This window comes from Hirundo rustica, chromosome 17 (assembly GCF_015227805.2).
Source record: "Hirundo rustica isolate bHirRus1 chromosome 17, bHirRus1.pri.v3, whole genome shotgun sequence".
Lineage (NCBI taxonomy): Eukaryota > Metazoa > Chordata > Aves > Passeriformes > Hirundinidae > Hirundo > Hirundo rustica.
This window is the reverse complement of record NC_053466.1, coordinates 9,877,307-9,893,396: the sequence shown is the minus strand read 5'-3', so window position 1 is coordinate 9,893,396 and position 16,090 is coordinate 9,877,307. Positions and strand designations below refer to the sequence as shown.

The following is a 16,090-nucleotide window of genomic DNA, read 5'->3' as shown; positions in this document are numbered from 1 at the left end:
CTTGGACGTGTTCCTGTGGCCATCACTGTAGTATCTGAATACTTCATTGGTGTTATTTTTGGATAAAGACTGTCAGATGAGAGGGTGTTTCAGTGAAAACTGAGTGAGGAGTGGTCAAAAGTTTCCAATTGTGCTTGGCCTGCTACCCTCAGGTTTTCCAGTGTATTTTGTATTTGTTTAGAGCTTTGCTGCCCTTGGGTCCAGATGCACCTGGAGCTGCTCAGCTGCTTTGCTGAGATCCAGGTATCTCAACCCAGGCACCCTGAAAACAATTGACCGCAAAAATTCAGATTTGAGCACCCTTATCACAACATGTCAGCCCTGTGGCAGGGATGAGAGCAGAGTTCAGTTACCTAGTGTGGCATTTAACCAGAAACACACCTCTGACCCCGTGCATTTAAGCTCTTGTGGGAGCTGAAATTCCAGAACGATCTGAGTGTTTCTTCCCTGAAAATTACATCCCTACTAATTCAGCTGTGCCAGTACTAACTACTTGGATCACCTGAAGTAAACAACGCTTTCAAAATGTGTTTACCATATTTTAACTAACCACAGATGTTGTTTTTGTGCAAGTGGGAAAGCGTGTGAGGGAAGTGGAATGACGGTGTGTGTTTATGCTGTGTGAACTGAAATCAGGTGTTGAATGGGCTTGGGAGAGGCTGGCTGAGCTATCCTGGGATGAAGGCTCATGTGCCACAGCTCCCTGCCTGGTCAGTGCCCCCCCTGCCTTTGTGCCAGTGGGAAGTCATTTTGGCACAGAAGGGCGTGTCATTTCTAATCTTGGCTGTCAGGGGTTGAGTTTTGCTTAAATGTAAACACATGCTGCGTGCTCAGGGCCAAGAGGGCAGAGGGAAACCCTGGCCCTGTTTCCTTCCCTGTCCTCACAGCTCAAACCTGTAGCAGCCACAGGGGCTGAAGCTTGCAGGTGCTCCTGTTGAGAGCTACAACAGGATTACCACATGTGAGCAGCAGCTCGGAATAATTACATTTTTTTGCCTCTGCTGCAGAAACTCGTTAGGCTGAGGCAGCCCTGGGCTGTCCCCGTGCTGGGCACGGTGTGGGGTGGGGCAGCCCTGCTGCGCCTGGCTGATGCAGCACGGAGCACAGCGCTGTAACCCGAGCCTGGATCAGGGATGCACCAGCGCCATCTGTGAAGGGGCACAGCTGGAGTCAGCTCCGTGCTGCACACGATGTGGCTGACACCTTGAGACACAAATACTTGCAGTAATCGGGGAAGGAAACTGGTGTCTTTCCCCTCCCGGGCTTGTAGCTTGGGGAAGGTTTTCCTGGGCTGTGGACACCGTGTGCAGGAGCTCTTGGTGTGGACACTGCAAAACCCTCTGAGCCTCAGACTCCAGCCTCATTTTAAAAATGTGCTGCACCTTGGGCAAATCCCACCTGGACAATTGATTTTCTCACCTGAGATGGTGTTAGAGCCGTTGACCTCTGTCTAGTGCAGGTGATGGGGGGGGGAGCTCATTCCCAGTACCCGCCAGGGGCACAGGGGAATTTAACGCAGACAAGAGCCCCTATTCTGTCCCCCCAGCCCTGAGCGCCCTGGGCTGTGTTCACTGAAAGCTGCTGCGAGTTTCCGCAGGCACAGAGGGCTTGCGTGGGGTCCTGGTGCCACCTGCTGGGGACTCCTGGGGCCATCCCAGAGCTGCCAGAGGAGCAGGGGATGGAGGGATGATCACTCTTAGTGCCCCGTGCTGCTGGGTTTGCGTTTCCCTGTGACACGTGAGGTCCCTGCAGTTGTGCAGAGCAGTGAGCAGGACCCCTCCAGCCGGGACTCCCGCTCAGCCCTGTGTGTGTGTGTGCGCAGGAGCTGAACAAGAAGCGGACGCAGAAGGAGATGGAGCACGCGATGCTGATCCGGCACGACGAGTCCACGCGGGAGCTGGAGTACAGGCAGCTGCACACGCTGCAGAAGCTGCGCATGGACCTCATCCGGCTGCAGCACCAGACTGAGCTCGAGAACCAGCTGGAATACAACAAGCGGCGCGAGCGGGAGCTGCACAGGAAGCATTTCATGGAGCTCCGGCAGCAACCAAAGAACCTGAAGGTGCTGCGAGCTTTCCTTCCTCCTCCTCCAGCCTCTGTCCTCCTGTCTGTGCCTCCTCCATGCAGCGCCCGTGCTGTGGGACCACTGCTCTCCACACCCTGTGCTCTCCCTTGCATCCTCCCCCCTCCCTGGATAAGGGAAGTTATGGGCTGGGATAGCCCGGAGCTCACAGAGGGTTGTTAAAGTGTTGTGCTAATTGAGGCTGTTGGGTGAAATAGTCCAGTCCTAAGCAAAGTGTTACAGAACTTGTTTCTGACAAGCTCTATGGTTCAGGCCCTCGTTGGTGTCAGCTTGGAATGATGAGGAGAGGTGGCTGGTTGTGGTTGATGGGTGCTTTCAGAGTGCAGAGAGAACACAGAGCACTCTGTGTGCTGAGCTCTGTGCACACCCCAGTGTGGTTATACACCTCTGAGCTGCTCTCTGTGGGAGAGGCGTGTTCCTCCTCCCCATGTCACAGAATCACAGCATATCCTGAGTGGGAAGAGCCCCACAGGGATCATGGAGTCCAACCCCTGTCCCTGCACAAACTCCCCAGCAGTCCCACCCTGGGCATCCCTGGAGCGCTGTCCAAGCTCTCCTGGAGCTCTGGCAGCTTCAGGGCCGTGCCCATTCCCTGAGGAGCCTGGGCAATGCCAGCACCCTCTGGGGGAAGAACCTTTCCTGCTATCCAAGCTCAACCCCCTGCCACAGCTCCAGCTGTTCCCTGGAGTCACTGGTCACCAGAGAGAAGGCACATTGCTGTCACTCTGTCACACCCTTGCTAGTTCTCAGATCTGCAGTCTCCACATAGTGCAAGGTGTGGGTGGGAAGGATGTGGAAGGGGAATGATGCTGTGAAAAACCAAATGTGTTTTGGGAGGCAGGTGATGGGCTGGGTGATGTGCAGGAAGCAGGGGCAGAGGATGGAAGTGCCCTGGCTTGAGGAGGGCTGAGTGGGTGCTGTTCCTGGCCAGGCTGCAGCGGGGCCTCAGCTGCTGCTGCTGCTGGTTAAGGCCTGTGGGAAGCACACACAGGGGAGCTGTGGTTCCCACCACCCCACCCATGATGTGGATGTACCACAGCCTCTCCATTCCCAAAGCCCTTTGCGCTCTTCACGTCGTTCCTTCCTTGGCAGGCTATGGAAATGCAGATCAAAAAGCAGTTCCAGGACACATGCAAAGTGCAGACTAAGCAGTACAAAGCACTGAAGAATCACCAGCTGGAAGTAACTCCAAAGAGTGAGCACAAGACAATTCTGAAGAGCCTGAAGGACGAGCAGACACGGAAGCTCGCCATCCTGGCCGAGCAGTACGAGCAGAGCATCAATGAGATGATGGCCTCGCAGGCAGTACGTGCGGGGGGCTTGGGGGGCTCTGGGGCCTGGCAGCACCCTGGGGCGGATGTCCCCAGGCACTGAGTTACAAAAAGTGTTTAAATAACACATCAGGTGACAGTTTCCCTCTTGGAATAAGTGTCCTGTGGAAAATGCGTCCTTCCCCTGCTCCCCTCACGTGCTGAGGTTTAGAATTGCATCTTCTGAGGCTCTGCCTCAGCATGAGCAGAGAAGCTGCTGTTCGTGAAAGCCTTTCCTGCTTTCTCCCTCTGCCACCAACTCCAGCTGCTTTGGGAAGAAAGAGTGGTGTGTGTGACTTGTGTGGCAGCAGAGGAATTCCCAGCGGGGGTTTGAGTGTTGTTTTCCCGATGCTCTCACAGCTCCGGCTGGACGAGGCCCAGGAAGCAGAATGCCAAGCCCTGAGACTGCAACTCCAGCAGGAGATGGAGCTGCTCAACGCGTACCAGAGCAAAATTAAGATGCAGACAGAAGCACAGCACGAAAGGGAACTCCAGAAGCTGGAGCAGCGGGTGTCGCTGCGCAGGGCACACCTGGAGCAGAAGGTAGGTTCCCTGGGGGGTTTTGGGGACACGGGGCAGGGTGGAGCTGTGCCGGGGGGCTGCTGACCGTGCTCGTTGCAGATCGAAGAGGAGCTCGCCGCCCTCCAGAAGGAACGCAGCGAGAGGATCAAGTTTCTGTTGGAAAGGCAGGAGCGGGAGATCGAGACATTTGACATGGAGAGCCTGCGGATGGGCTTTGGGAATTTGGTGGCATTAGACTATCCCAAGGAGGACTATAGATGAGGTTAAATTTTTTTGCCATTAAAAAAAAACAAACAAACAAACAAAAACCACAAAAAGCAAACAAAGTAAGGATAAAACTTGCAAACCCAACATTCCCCATGTTGACGGGCGTGCTCTCTCTCTTTCTGTCTCTCTTACTGACATCGTGTCGGACCAGTGCCTGTATATTCTTATCCATCAGGGGCCCCTTTCCCCCGTCACATCCCGGTGCAGGACAGCTCCTGGCAGTCTTTTCCATAGTATGTCACAGTATTGATGTCTCTGTGCAATGATTAAAAATGTTTCAGTGAAAACTTTGGAGACAATTTTAATGGAGAAAAATATATAAAAACCACCAAGTGGATGTATGTTGCTTCTGAGCAATCACTCATTTTACCACCAATCAATGAAAGTACAAGCAAAAAAAAAATATTAATAATTAAAAGATATCTACGATCCCAGGGGGAGAGAGACTGAATCCGCAGCCTTACCTTAACTAGCTGCTGCATAATTTTATTTTATTTTTATTTTTTTGGTATTTATTCATCAGGAATAATTAAATAATAAAAAAAAATTTTATTAAAGATTGAAAAAAAAAATTTGATACATTTTACAGAAAAAAAAAAAACTTAAATCGTGCTGTACATATCAGTGGTGACATATTATTACTTTTTTGGGGGTGGGGAGGGGTGGGTGACGACGTGGTGATTTTTAGGAGAACCATGCCAGGGGCAGCAGGGACGAGCCCTGGCCCCCTGGGCATATTCTTGATTGTATCATAAATCATTTTCTGCTGTCGCAGAGAATGTGAATACACTTAAATGAGCCCACAGGATCCCAGTAGCACAAATTGGGCTTTGTCAAATCGTGTATTTTGTGTATAGAAGGAATTTAAGGAGAGCTTTTACTTATTTTCATATTGTATTTTAACTGTTTCTCTGATCAAAAATTTTTTTACTTCTTTCCCCCCTTCCTTCCTGCTCCAGCCACCCCCCACTCTCCAGTTCCGTTCTGGAGCTCAACACTGTCTGTTAGATCATCCCAGCCCTTTTCAGTTTTCTTTTATTTGTTTTTTGGGGTTTTGTTTTTGGTTTTTTTTGGTTTTTTTTTTGTTCTTCCCCCAAGTCCACCCCCAACCCCACGATCTTGGTCATAAATATTGCATTATTCACACTTTCAAACTGTGTATTTTCTTACAATAAAAAGAGAAAAAAAAGGCTTTACTTCTTTTGCATGCACTTTAAAAAAAAAACCAACAAAAAAAAAAAAGGACAAAAAAACCGACAAAACAACAAAAAACATTTTTCAGGTTCCAGGGAAGAGCATGAATAACTGTCAGAGCTTTTAATTATATTTGTAAATAAAAGTGTTCATCACGATGCCTGGCTGTGTCATTGCGGGAGGGGCGGCTCGTGGCCCAGCACAGGTGCAAGGTGGGGACAGGGAGGGGACATTCCACACGTGTCCCATCCCAGAGGTGCCCCTCAGCCTGGGGCTGGAGGAACCGGAGGTTTCCTGACAGTGGAGGTTTTTAGGGTAATGGATTTTATTTTTTTTTTATGTCCTCCTCCCAGCCTGAGCTGTCCCAGGATGGATCAGCCTTGTGAGCACTGCTCCACTTAACTCTGGTGAGCCTTGGGCTGGAGTAGCTGGGGATGTTTTCCTGGGAAACCATTGATCCTGTTGAAATGGTTTAATTGCTGGGCTGATAAAACTGCCCTGGGGCAGCACCACCAGAGTTCTGGAATCCCCAGTTTTCACAGGGATGCTGCTGCTTCTTGTCAGACCACGTCACTGCAAAGCTTTGATACAGCAGCTTGGAAGAAGGGAGGGCTTCTGATTCCATGAAGTTGAATTGCATTGGCTTCACCTTCTTTACCTTTTTTATAGCCATCAGTCTCTCCCAAAGGCTCATTTCTGCTCTAGGCACTTAGGAGACACCTCCAGGCCTCACTGCAAAGCTGCTGGAGGAGCAGGAAGCACCTGGGACCTGCAGCTGGGCTGGGAAGTGGCCTCAGGTCAGTAAAGCTGGTGGTGCCCAGACTGTTGGGGTCCCAGATCTGCTGTGGTGCTCCTGTGGAGGGAAGGAGCCTCCATGGGTCTGGGAGTGTGGGGAGAGCCCTTGGGAAGGAACTGAAGCCTGGGAATGTTTTTAAGATAGAAACAGGTGACAGCTTTGAGCTGTGTCCCTCCAGCATCGATGAGTCCCAGGAAGGGGGAGCCCTTTGTCCCAGGAACACAAAAACACCACCCCACTACCCCTGAGCACTGCCCTCGTCCCCCAAGAAGACACCAAGCACACCAAGTACCTTGGGAAGTTTTTAATTGCACTGGGAGCAGAGCGCAGATCACCACAGGACTGAACAAAACAAAGTGGTCTCAGCTTTGAGTGGCAGCAGAGAACAGAAGGAAGTGCTCTAGGCCAGCTCCTCTCTCCCCCTTGAGCTGCACCTTCACTACTGTAGTGGTGATGTGGAGGCACTGACCAAACATAGGAGGGGGGAAAGACACAAAAAAGGGGAGGGAGTTTCCCTTCGACCGCCCTCTCCTCTCCTGGAAAAAGGAGGCTCCACAGCCAGCACCCGCTGCAAAGTGGTGACGAACCCACACCCCTGCCACCTCAAGCCATCCCAAGACAGGAGAAACCCCCTGAATTGACACTAATTCACAAAGGCTTTTGATTCCCTTAAGCAGGTCAGTTAGGATGGAGTGGCCCTTCCCAGGACACCCATCAGCAGCTCTCTAACTAGGATTCCACGGGCACCAGCACAGGCCTGGATGCAGGGACACAGGGCAGGGACAGCAACAGAGTGACATTTGCAGCGGTCAGAGCGGGACACTGGGGTTCAACTCATTAACAAAAACTACAGCGCCGTGCCCGGCCCCCCTCACCCACGGGTGCTCCAGCGTCCCTCGGGCCCTACTTCCCCGAGAGCTGCTCGTAGAGCTTGGGCACGTAGTCATCCCACTCGGCCTGGTAGCAGGTGCCCGCCACCGGTGCCCCCAGCCCGTACTTGCTGCGGAAGGCGGCCACCTTGAACTTGCCGCGCTTGTCCCCGGAGCGGTTGGACAGCACGGGCTCGCTGCAGGCCAGCTGCTGCGGCTGCTCGTACACCAGCCACACATAGCGGTGCAGCCCTGCGGGGAGGGACAGCGTCACCAGGGTGACCCCCGCAGCTGGCTACGGACGATGGAGCTCGGGGAAGATGTACCAGATAGGCTCGACCCTGCTCGTGCTGGCTGCGGCTAGGTGCGGCCCCCAGCAATCCCGCCTGGATCGTTTCCACAGGCAGTTTCCTGCAGGCTCCCCCCCACCCCACCCTTCTGCAGTGGGTGTGATCCACGCAGCACCACGTGGGAGCTGCTGCAGGTACCGACCTGTTCCCTTGGGAGGCCCCGAGCCAACGTAATCCGACATCACGGTCCCGCTGCCCACGTTGTTGCCTTTCATGTTGGTCACCAGGAAGTGATGCCATTCCCTGAAAGAAGGCAAAGAACAATCAAACTGGCAGAGTCAGAGATAAGAAGACCCTTTGTCACTCCAAGCTGCTGCTTGTCCATGAGGCTGTCAGAATGGGGTAAACAAACAGCTGCCACTGCTGGTTTGCCAAAGCCGAAGAGCACCAGTCCCAAAGCAGGCACTGCTTCACTGGGATGCACAGCCTGCCAAAACCAGCTCCACGTGGCTGCAGGAAACCCACAGCCTGACCTCTGAGACTGGGTATCCCACACACTGCTGAGGAAGGCAACCTGGTCCCAGATTTAAGATTCTGCTGCCAGCCAAGACCTAATTCCAAATCACGTATGTGCTAAATTAGAGCAAACAATAATTGCTGTGCTGCTCCCGCTACAACAGACCTTTGATCACCCCTGATGAGATAACACCCTTGTATCCTGATAAGAACAGCTGCTCCTCCCGATGCTGTCCCTGGCTCAAGGAGAGATGCAAGGACACAATTTCTATGACAAGCCACAGCCCCACAGCTGCACTTTAGGTGGAGCACAGTCCCCCTCCTTAAGCCTCTGTTCAGCCCAACAGAGACGCTCCTTTTTCCCCATGCAAGACACGGAGCTGTCCATCCCCGTTACCTGAACTTTGGGTCCTTCCGACTGGGCGCATCAGGGTCTGTGAGAACCAGAGTGTAAAGCTTCTGGGGATCGCAGCCGTCCCACTCGATACTGGTGGGGCGATGCTGGACCTGCAGGGATGACCGCCTTAGCACCGGCCCCGCTGTCAGCGCCAGCCGCCTGCCCTGCACACAAGGGCCAGCGCGACCTGCGCTGGCAGCAACGAGCGGCTCAAGGCCATTCGTGCCAGCTCGCCCCGGCTGTGAGAGCCACGGGCCTTCTCTCCTGCGGCACGGCCGCCCCGGAGCAAGGCCACCCCCAAAGCTCAGCCGCTCTCTCTGCCCCCGCACGAGGCGAAGCTCCGGCGGCAGCTGCCGGAGGGACAGCGCAGGAGGCCCGACCGCATCCCGCCATTTTGCCGCGCCAACCCCCGCGCGCAGGGCCGGGTGCTGCTCACCTGAGTGGGCGTGAGCACCTTGCCCAGCTCGTCGATCTCCACGGAGCCATACTTGACCCTCAGAGGGTGCGCCGGCCTCTGCTCCACCTCGGCGAGGCTCAGGGGCCCGTCCCACTTGGCCAGGTCCACCGGCATGGCGACGTTTGCGGCTGCGACGGCGGCGGCAGCGGCGGCTCTGGGCTGCCCCCCCACCGTACCCCTTGGCGGAGGCACCGCCCCGCTCCTCTCCCATTGGTGGAGACGCCCCTATGCTCCTCTCCCACTGGTGGAGATGCCGCTATGCTCCCCTCCCATTGGTGGAGACGCACCGCTGGCCTCCCCCGCACCAGCTCCATGGCGCCCCCAGGCGGACCCGAGGGCGGCCGGCCAAGCTCCGGTTACCTGGGTCAGCAGTGTCGCCCCTACCGCTAATTAGGTTAATTAATAATTAATGTGCCAGGGCCCAGCGGGGCAGCCCTGTGAGTCTCAGCGCTCTGCTTCACGCCCTGGTGCTTCCAAGCTGCCATGTGTAAGATGTCCTGGAGAAACCCGAGGGTGGTTGCGTGGTTACGGCCCTTGCCACGGGGTTACACAGAGGCATAACAGTTTATCTCCGCTCTTCCCGCTCCGCTGCTTGTGGGGTGTGTCTAAGTGGGTGGATTAGAGCAGCTCTCTGGACGTGGGGTCGCTTCCCCTCAGCGAACACCACTGAGGGAACAGCACCCTCTGCGGTTCCAACACTCGCGATCCGCGGGTGGCACCGTGCGGCAGCGCCGGCTCCGCTCCGCCGGGGCCGCCCCACGTGGCCGAGGGGGAGTGAGGTGACCCCAAGATGGCGGGCGGGGCCGAGGCGGGGGGGGGCAAGATGGCGACCGCCCAAAGCGGCTGCTCTGAGGCGGCGGGACCCCATGGACGACCCCATGACGGGCCCCTCACGGGCCGTGGCGGGCGGGTCCCCCCGGCCGGGCACGCCCGCCCTCCCCAGGCTTCTCGCCGGGGCGGCGGCCGGGCAGTACCGCCTCCGCGGGGCCCTGGCAGCGGCACAGAGCCATGCAGCTCCTCGGCGGGATGCCGCCGGCGCGGCTCTTCCTCGCCCTTTGCGTCTGGAGGCTGGTGCCGCGCCGGGAGGCCGCAGGTAGCGCGGGCTGAGGGGAGGGGAGCAGGGAGCTTGTCCCTTTTCCTGATCCCGGTCTGCGCTGGATGGTTTTAGTCATCTCAGAGGTCCCTCGGCAGTCCCCCAAGAAGCACCTCAGAGGGCTGACATAGATCAGATACCCAGGTCTTTGCTGGCAGAAGGCGGCTTTGCCCGTTCCCTACATCCCTAACGCCGTCCCTTCTCTCTTCCAGGAACAGATGAAGTGGTCTTTGGGCAGGTGGGAGGAAGCATCCTCCTTTTATGCCGGAATGTGTCCAAGGAAGCCACCGAGGTGGTCTGGTTCCAAGGGGATCCGCACTCCTTCCCACCTCTCTTCTCCTCGAGGGTCTCCTTCCCCCCGGACGTCCGCTTTTCCCTGGTGGACAACAGCTCCCTGAGCATCACAGAGCTGCGTGTGCAGGACGAGGGCAACTACACCTGCAGGGAAGTGCTGAACAAGACGGACCATGAGCACAGGGTGCAGCTCCTCGTGGCCAGTAAGTCATCCCCACAGCTGAGCTTCCTCCCCTCAGTCTTCCACATCCCCAAATTCATCTGGCGCTGGTGGAAAAATAATATTTAGAAAGTGCAAACGGCTTTATGGTGCAGAGTGTGATTTACATGTGCTTACAAGCAGCAAAATGTGTGCCAAATGGCCTGTCACAGATCTGGCACATGCAGGGGAAATGCCAGCTCTCGAGTCCTCGCTGTGTCTCTTCTTCATTGCTGGTGATAAATGAGTTTTTAGGCACATCTTCCATTCCCTGTAGCTGTTCCAGGGGGATCCTTTGCCTCAGAATCTGGCTTACTTGAGTCTCCATAAACCTTGGGGTAAGGGCTGCTGCTTGCTGTCTGCTTTCCCTTGTTTGGGATAGGTGTGCTTTGCCATCCCTCGGTGCCATCCTTTTAGTGGGAGAACTCTTCCCAGCTGAGGAGTTATACATCAATGGAAGCACGAAATTCCTTCAGGTTTACGTGGGAGCAGTGTCCTGAGAGCGTACCTGTTGTCAGCACAGGCCAGTTCTTTCAGCCCTTTTGTGTCTTCTGGTGCTTTGTCCCTTTTCCATCGCTATTGCATCCATTCATTCCCTTAGAAGTGTTCGGAGCACAGGTAGAACTTCAGGCTGGAAAGCACTCCAGCCAGCTAATCCTTCCTGCCTCTGCCAGGGAACCTTTAGTGTGCCCTGGTTCCTCATGTATTCCATGAGAACAGCCCCCTCCAGATTAGCACAGACCCTGTGCCCGGTGCCACTCTTGGTCCCTTTGGGATTGGGAACAGGAAAAATCCGCTGCTTTTCCCATTTTGACCCTCTGTACTCCCTTGACTCCTTCCTTTCTTGCTGTTCTTCCCATGTATGAAACGTGTTTGCCTTCAGGGTGTTCCTTCCTTTTACCTGTGTGTAAACACTGCACCTGTTTTGTACAGATTAACCTCTTGAAAGTTTACAGGAATAAAAATTCTCTTCCTGCAGCAAGGAACGTGCAGATGGGGTGTGGAAGGATTGAACCCCAGGCTGCTTCAGGGCATAGATATGTAGGCACTGCACTTAGGAGTGGGGAGCCCCAAATCTGGAGCACTGGGGCAGAGCACCTGGGAGCAAAACGTATTTATAGGGTGCCAAGTGTTGGTGCTGCACTCTGAACTTCATTTATATGTCTGGAATTAATTGTGTCAACTAATTTCCAAGTGCAGCAAAGGTGATGTGAGTGTTCCCTTTCATAGGTGAGAGAGATTTCTGGAAATACTTTAGGTCAGCAGGAGGAACATCAGAAAAGTTAGATGTTTAACCTCTGACCTGTAGCAGCACCCCGTTTTTCACAATCCCTCTTGGTAGAACATCTTGTCTTGGGCTGGAGCGAGTTTTGAACACAGACTTGGCACTGCTGTGGAAGACCCTCCCAGGATATGAGGAGGTTTTGTGTGGGAATAACCAGCTTACAGTCTTCAACCCATACCATGGGTGTTACCAAAAAGTTCTCGTTTTGTTTGAAACCGCACTTTGAAAACCCCACAAGCAGGAGAGTAAACATTCTAGTGACAGGACAAAGGTGCAGCCCTGCCTTGGGCTGTGATTCTGTTTGTTTTGGATGGGAAGCACCTGTGAAGGAGACGTGCAGTTCCACACCTCCAGGGATTCCTTGGCACGTCTGCGTGTGGGTTGATGCAAGCGCTGTTGGCTCTTCTTTGGGTCAAACCACAGCAGGTGCTTTTTGCTGGTGTCTTGTGGGGTTGGGAGGGTGGAGATTTTTAGGCTTTTGGTTTGTTAACTTTGTGGGAGCAGATTTCTATTTATAGAGTTGTGCTGGGAGAGCCTGGGAGTTCAGGATGTAAAGCTGATGGCTTCAGGAGACTGTTCCTGAGGTCAGCACAGAAAGCACAGCCCTGGCTGGGCATCCTGGAGGGGCTGTGTCCACCTGGATGTCCTGGAAGAGCTGTGTCCCATCGACGTGGGGCGGCTTCTGCTGGTTCAGATTGACAGGATGCCCTATTAACCACAGCCAGGGTTTGGGAACAGTTTGATCCTCCCCAGAGCTGGGACACAGGGAGTGTTGCAGAGAACTTTCTTGCCAGAGCTGGGTGGTTTCAAAGATCACCTGAGGTGTGTGTACAGTTCCTGGAGAGCCAAGCCCCAGGAAGGTGTGTTCTTGCAGCTCACATGAGGGTTTGCCACGATGGCTTCTTTATTAATTCAAGTAATTTCAAAATCCACTGAATTAACGCTCCCCAAAATAAGCCTCAGACATCCCTCTTGACACCTCTGGTGTGGGGCTTGCTTTGGTTTGATCTGTTGGTGGGGTCTTTTTCAGTACTGCATTAGGCACACGCAGGGGCACAGCCTGTTAATTCTGCCTGGATCAGAGTCCAGAATCCCTCTGGCTGTTAAATCAGCACGTGTGTGGATCTGTGTGTGGAAGGAGCAGCTGGGAGAGAGCCAGAACTGTGCCTTGTTCTCATGTGATGACTCAGTGTCCCTCCCTGGCAGCTGTGCCATGAGGAGCAGGGCAGTGGGATTTCATTCTCCCGCTGTGTTTATCTCATTTCCATTGGATAAAGCTGTGGCAGTAATTTTTTCCCTCCCTCAAGGCTTGGCTGTGGGGACTGTGACAGCCCCTCTTGTTCTCTGCTGGCTGTCACTTACAGCTGTGTACTCCTGGGGCTGTGGGACGCAGGTCAGGGAGCAAGACTTGCAGGGGAGCAGGGAAGATTTTTCAAGGGGAATGACAACAAATTAATTCCAGCCCTGCAAGTGTTTCTGACCACGTGCTGTCCTTGCTGATAGATCCACCACAGGCGACCCCCAAGTGCTGGGCTGAGACCTCCTCGTCAGGGCTGATGCTGCAGCTGTTCTGCAGCTGGCCCGGGGGGTACCCCCACCCCACCCTGCACTGGAGAGAAGAGGGGCAGGATTTGGAGAACTCCAGCTGGGTCATCAGCTCCACCAGCTCCTCAGACACCCACGTGGAGACGCTGAACAGCTCCCACCTCTCCCACCGAAAGGTCTTCAAGTGTGTGGGCAGCCACGTCGTGAAGCAGGAGCAGCCTGCCTGCACTGTGGAGATAAGTGAGTGGATTTGCTGCCTCATTAACTGTTAATGAAGCTGGTGAACGTGGGGCAGGTGATTCCCTGCTCTCCAGAGCACTGGGGGGGCCAGGGAAGGAAGGAGGTAGCATGGCAGGGCACATGTGCAGCACGAGGCACTGATGTCCTGCAGCTGAGATCCATCACAGCAGAGTTGTAGGTGAGCTTTCTTGGGCCCATCTTCAGGGGCCAACAAATTTCACCCCAGCAGTGTTTTCACCTGTAGAAAACTTCCACACAGCTGTGTGAAAGTGAGAGGTGGTTTGGGGGCTGTGGGCAGCTTGAGATGAGGTTTGGTAGGGTTGGGTTTAAGGGTTGTTTGTGCCCTTCAGGGGTCTGAGTGGCTGATGAAAATCTGGGCTGTATTTATCCTCTGAGGGTTGTCAAGGCTTCACAAGAGCTCTGCTGATCCCAAGGAAAATAATGCCTGGGCTGCTCTTCTGCTGTCTGCCATCTACCTGCGGGCTACCCTCAGAGCATTTTTCCCTGGGGACACGAGGACAGGTGTCAGAAGGGACTGGGCACCGTGAAAGCTGCTCAGGGCCCTCCTTGGGAGGCTCCTGAGTGAGCCAAATGCCAAACCCATAGCGCTCAACTCCCAGACTCCTGCCTGCCTCCCTTCTGTTAATGATTATTAATCAGCCAGAATCTTGATTGCTCGTTACGTTAATTGCCTCCATTCCTTCCTCCTGTTTTTGTTTTCTTTTCCCCCGGGGCTGTTCAGAACTCCCTTCCTTGGAATCTGAGCCCCCCCAGACGTGCTTTGTGGGTGACAATGTGACCCTGACCTGCCGGGTGACCGAGAGCACCCCGGCAGCTCGGCTCAGCTGGCTCCGGGACATCACGCAGCCCGAGGTGGAGATCCAGCCTGGGGGGAGGTTCCTCATCGCCCAGGAGGGCAACGTGTCCCGGCTCACCATCCAGAACTGCTCCCAGGGCACTGACGGCGGCTGCTACGTCTGCAAGGCGCAGAACCCCGTGGGGCTCAGGGAGCTCTTCGTCTGCCTCACGGTGAAGCGTGAGTGGGGCTGTGGAAGGAGGGCCTGGGGACGCAGCGCACCTGCTCTTTGGCGTGCACTGAGAGTTCCTCATCCACCTGTGTCCCCTCTCCGCAGAGCCAGTGAACATCCTTGGGGTCGTGGGTGCTGTGGTGGTGCTGTCCATCCTGGCTGTTCTCACCGTCACCGGCGTTGTGTTGTACTACAATCCCCTCCTGTGCCTCAGAGGTAGGGATTGGTTCCTCCTTCCTGGGGCTTTATCCCTAACCTGCTTTTCCCTCCCTGTGTGCTGGAGTCAGTCAGGGTTGTCTGGGCAGGTCTGTGCCTCTGCGTGGGGCTGCCAGTGACCGTCTGGAAGAGGCACAGATGTGGAGACAGGATTGGCAGGGGTTGTGCAGTCTGGTAGAACCAGTGGCACTCCCAGAGGGGCAGTTTTTCATGCTGTCTTCTCTCTTCTCTCCCACTCAGGTGCTGCGTTCAGGTGAGTTGACATTCCTTGTCCCAGTCCCTCATGGCATTACTACTCAGCCTTCCTGTAGGGCACAGAACAGGCTCTCCTCAGCCTTTCAACCAGCTTGCTCTGCTGTTCCCAGGAATGCAGACTCTGGGGATGTCTTAGTGCTGGTGGACTCTGAAGATGATGAGGAGGGGAAGGGGTCCGAGGAGGCCCTGAGCAGCTGCACCGAGCACGAGGCCATGGCGCTGGTCAGTGGCAGCAGGGCCCAGGCTGCTCACCTGAAGCACCTCAGGGAAGGTGAGGAGCCACCTGCTCCCTGCTGAGCTGTGAGTCCTCCCAGAGCAGCTGCCAGGGAGGGAGGAATTCTTGATGGCTGCTGTAGCTGAGATGCTGCTGCTCTTGCCCTTGTAGGTGACGATGACGAGCTCCATGGCGGGGTCTCTCCACAGGAAGTGAGAGAAGAGACACGAGGCTCATAGCTTCTGTTCCTTCTTGAGGAAGCACATGGAGCTCCAGCTGGAATCCAGCATCAAGCAGGCCCTCACTGTGTGTGGCTGAGCACAGGCTGTCGGTGTCCTGTCCCAGGACACTTCAGGGAGAGCCTTCCCACCTCTTTCTGCACCTACCCTTCCACAGTTTCACTCTGTCCTTCACCAGCCATTTCTTCTCTTCCATTTTCCTCCTTGTCTTGGGTGTCCCTAAAACAAGGTGACATCCAGCACAGGCAGAGCATGGGAACACCCCCTCACTTCGATGCCTGTGACAGACTCAAATTCCTCTGTGAGGTTCTGGCTCAGTCCCCATGAGCAGCTCGGGGATGGAGAAAGTCACCAGGGGGTGACTGCAGCCAGTGGTCCTGGGGCAAGGGAAGAAACAAGGGGTGTGTGGGCAGGAGGTGGGTGATGCTGGCTCTGAGGAGGCTGAGTTGTTTGTATTATAAATATTTCTCCTGTATTCCTTCTGCAGTGTTGCTCTGTCCCTTGTCAAGTGTGGGTGTGGGGTAATGGGGACATGAGCACACATCTGGGGGGACAAAGGGGAGCTGACAGCACACGGGGGATCGCAGGGGATCTGATGGCAGTGGAAGGGAGGCGCTCCTGGGACACAGAGAGAAGCAGGGTCTGTGCTGTGGGTGAAGTCAGGGTCTGAGGCACCCATGGGTGTCAGAACAGTGTGGGCTGGAGCAGGCCGAGGGGGACAGGAGGGGGCAGTGGTTGGGGTCTGGCTGTGCTCAGTGGTCTCTGAAGGGCCGTGGAGCCT

At 55.0% G+C, this 16,090-nt stretch overlaps 3 protein-coding genes across 8 annotated transcripts in view; 2 read left to right on the top strand and 1 right to left on the bottom strand.

Moving 5' to 3' along the window:
- Window positions 1-5,534, top strand: part of TAOK3 (TAO kinase 3) — a 74,618-nt gene extending 69,084 nt beyond the window's left edge. For all 6 annotated transcript variants that reach the window (XM_040081114.2, XM_058422850.1, XM_040081115.2 and 3 more), the window contains 4 exons: window positions 1,823-2,062; window positions 3,176-3,388; window positions 3,754-3,936; window positions 4,015-5,534. In XM_040081114.2, coding sequence (XP_039937048.1) covers window positions 1,823-2,062; window positions 3,176-3,388; window positions 3,754-3,936; window positions 4,015-4,176 — 798 coding nt within the window. In that variant the 3' untranslated portion in view covers window positions 4,177-5,534. The remainder of the gene's footprint in view (window positions 1-1,822; window positions 2,063-3,175; window positions 3,389-3,753; window positions 3,937-4,014) is intronic.
- A 927-nt stretch (window positions 5,535-6,461) lies between these two features.
- On the bottom strand, window positions 6,462-8,889 carry PEBP1 (phosphatidylethanolamine binding protein 1). Its single transcript, XM_040081113.1, has 4 exons — window positions 8,681-8,889; window positions 8,245-8,354; window positions 7,534-7,634; window positions 6,462-7,293 (listed from the first exon to the last, which is right to left on the bottom strand). The coding sequence occupies exons 1-4, from the start codon at window positions 8,813-8,815 to the stop codon at window positions 7,076-7,078; spliced, it is 564 nt and encodes a 187-aa protein (XP_039937047.1). The 5' UTR covers window positions 8,816-8,889; the 3' UTR covers window positions 6,462-7,075.
- A 775-nt stretch (window positions 8,890-9,664) lies between these two features.
- On the top strand, window positions 9,665-15,784 carry VSIG10 (V-set and immunoglobulin domain containing 10). Its single transcript, XM_040081112.1, has 8 exons — window positions 9,665-9,794; window positions 10,007-10,291; window positions 13,076-13,357; window positions 14,100-14,393; window positions 14,491-14,601; window positions 14,842-14,854; window positions 14,967-15,127; window positions 15,242-15,784. Exons 1-8 carry the CDS (start codon window positions 9,710-9,712, stop codon window positions 15,307-15,309), a joined length of 1,299 nt encoding a protein of 432 aa, XP_039937046.1. The 5' UTR covers window positions 9,665-9,709; the 3' UTR covers window positions 15,310-15,784.
- The last annotated feature ends 306 nt before the right edge of the window (window positions 15,785-16,090 follow it).

Bases quoted from the DNA above. Each gene is read 5' to 3' on its own strand.
- PEBP1 (XM_040081113.1), bottom strand. From the start codon at position 8,815: ATGCCGGTGGACCTGGCCAAGTGGGACGGGCCCCTGAGCCTCGCCGAG. The intron at 7,635-8,244 runs GTAACGGGGATG...GCCTTCTTTCAG, and splicing joins CGGAAGGACCCAAAGTTCAG to GGAATGGCATCACTTCCTGG. The intron at 7,294-7,533 runs GTCGGTACCTGC...CCCTCCCCGCAG, and splicing joins GGGGCCTCCCAAGGGAACAG to GGCTGCACCGCTATGTGTGG.
- VSIG10 (XM_040081112.1), top strand. From the start codon at position 9,710: ATGCAGCTCCTCGGCGGGATGCCGCCGGCGCGGCTCTTCCTCGCCCTT. The intron at 13,358-14,099 runs GTGAGTGGATTT...GGGGCTGTTCAG, and splicing joins TGCCTGCACTGTGGAGATAA to AACTCCCTTCCTTGGAATCT. The intron at 14,394-14,490 runs GTGAGTGGGGCT...CCCTCTCCGCAG, and splicing joins CGTCTGCCTCACGGTGAAGC to AGCCAGTGAACATCCTTGGG.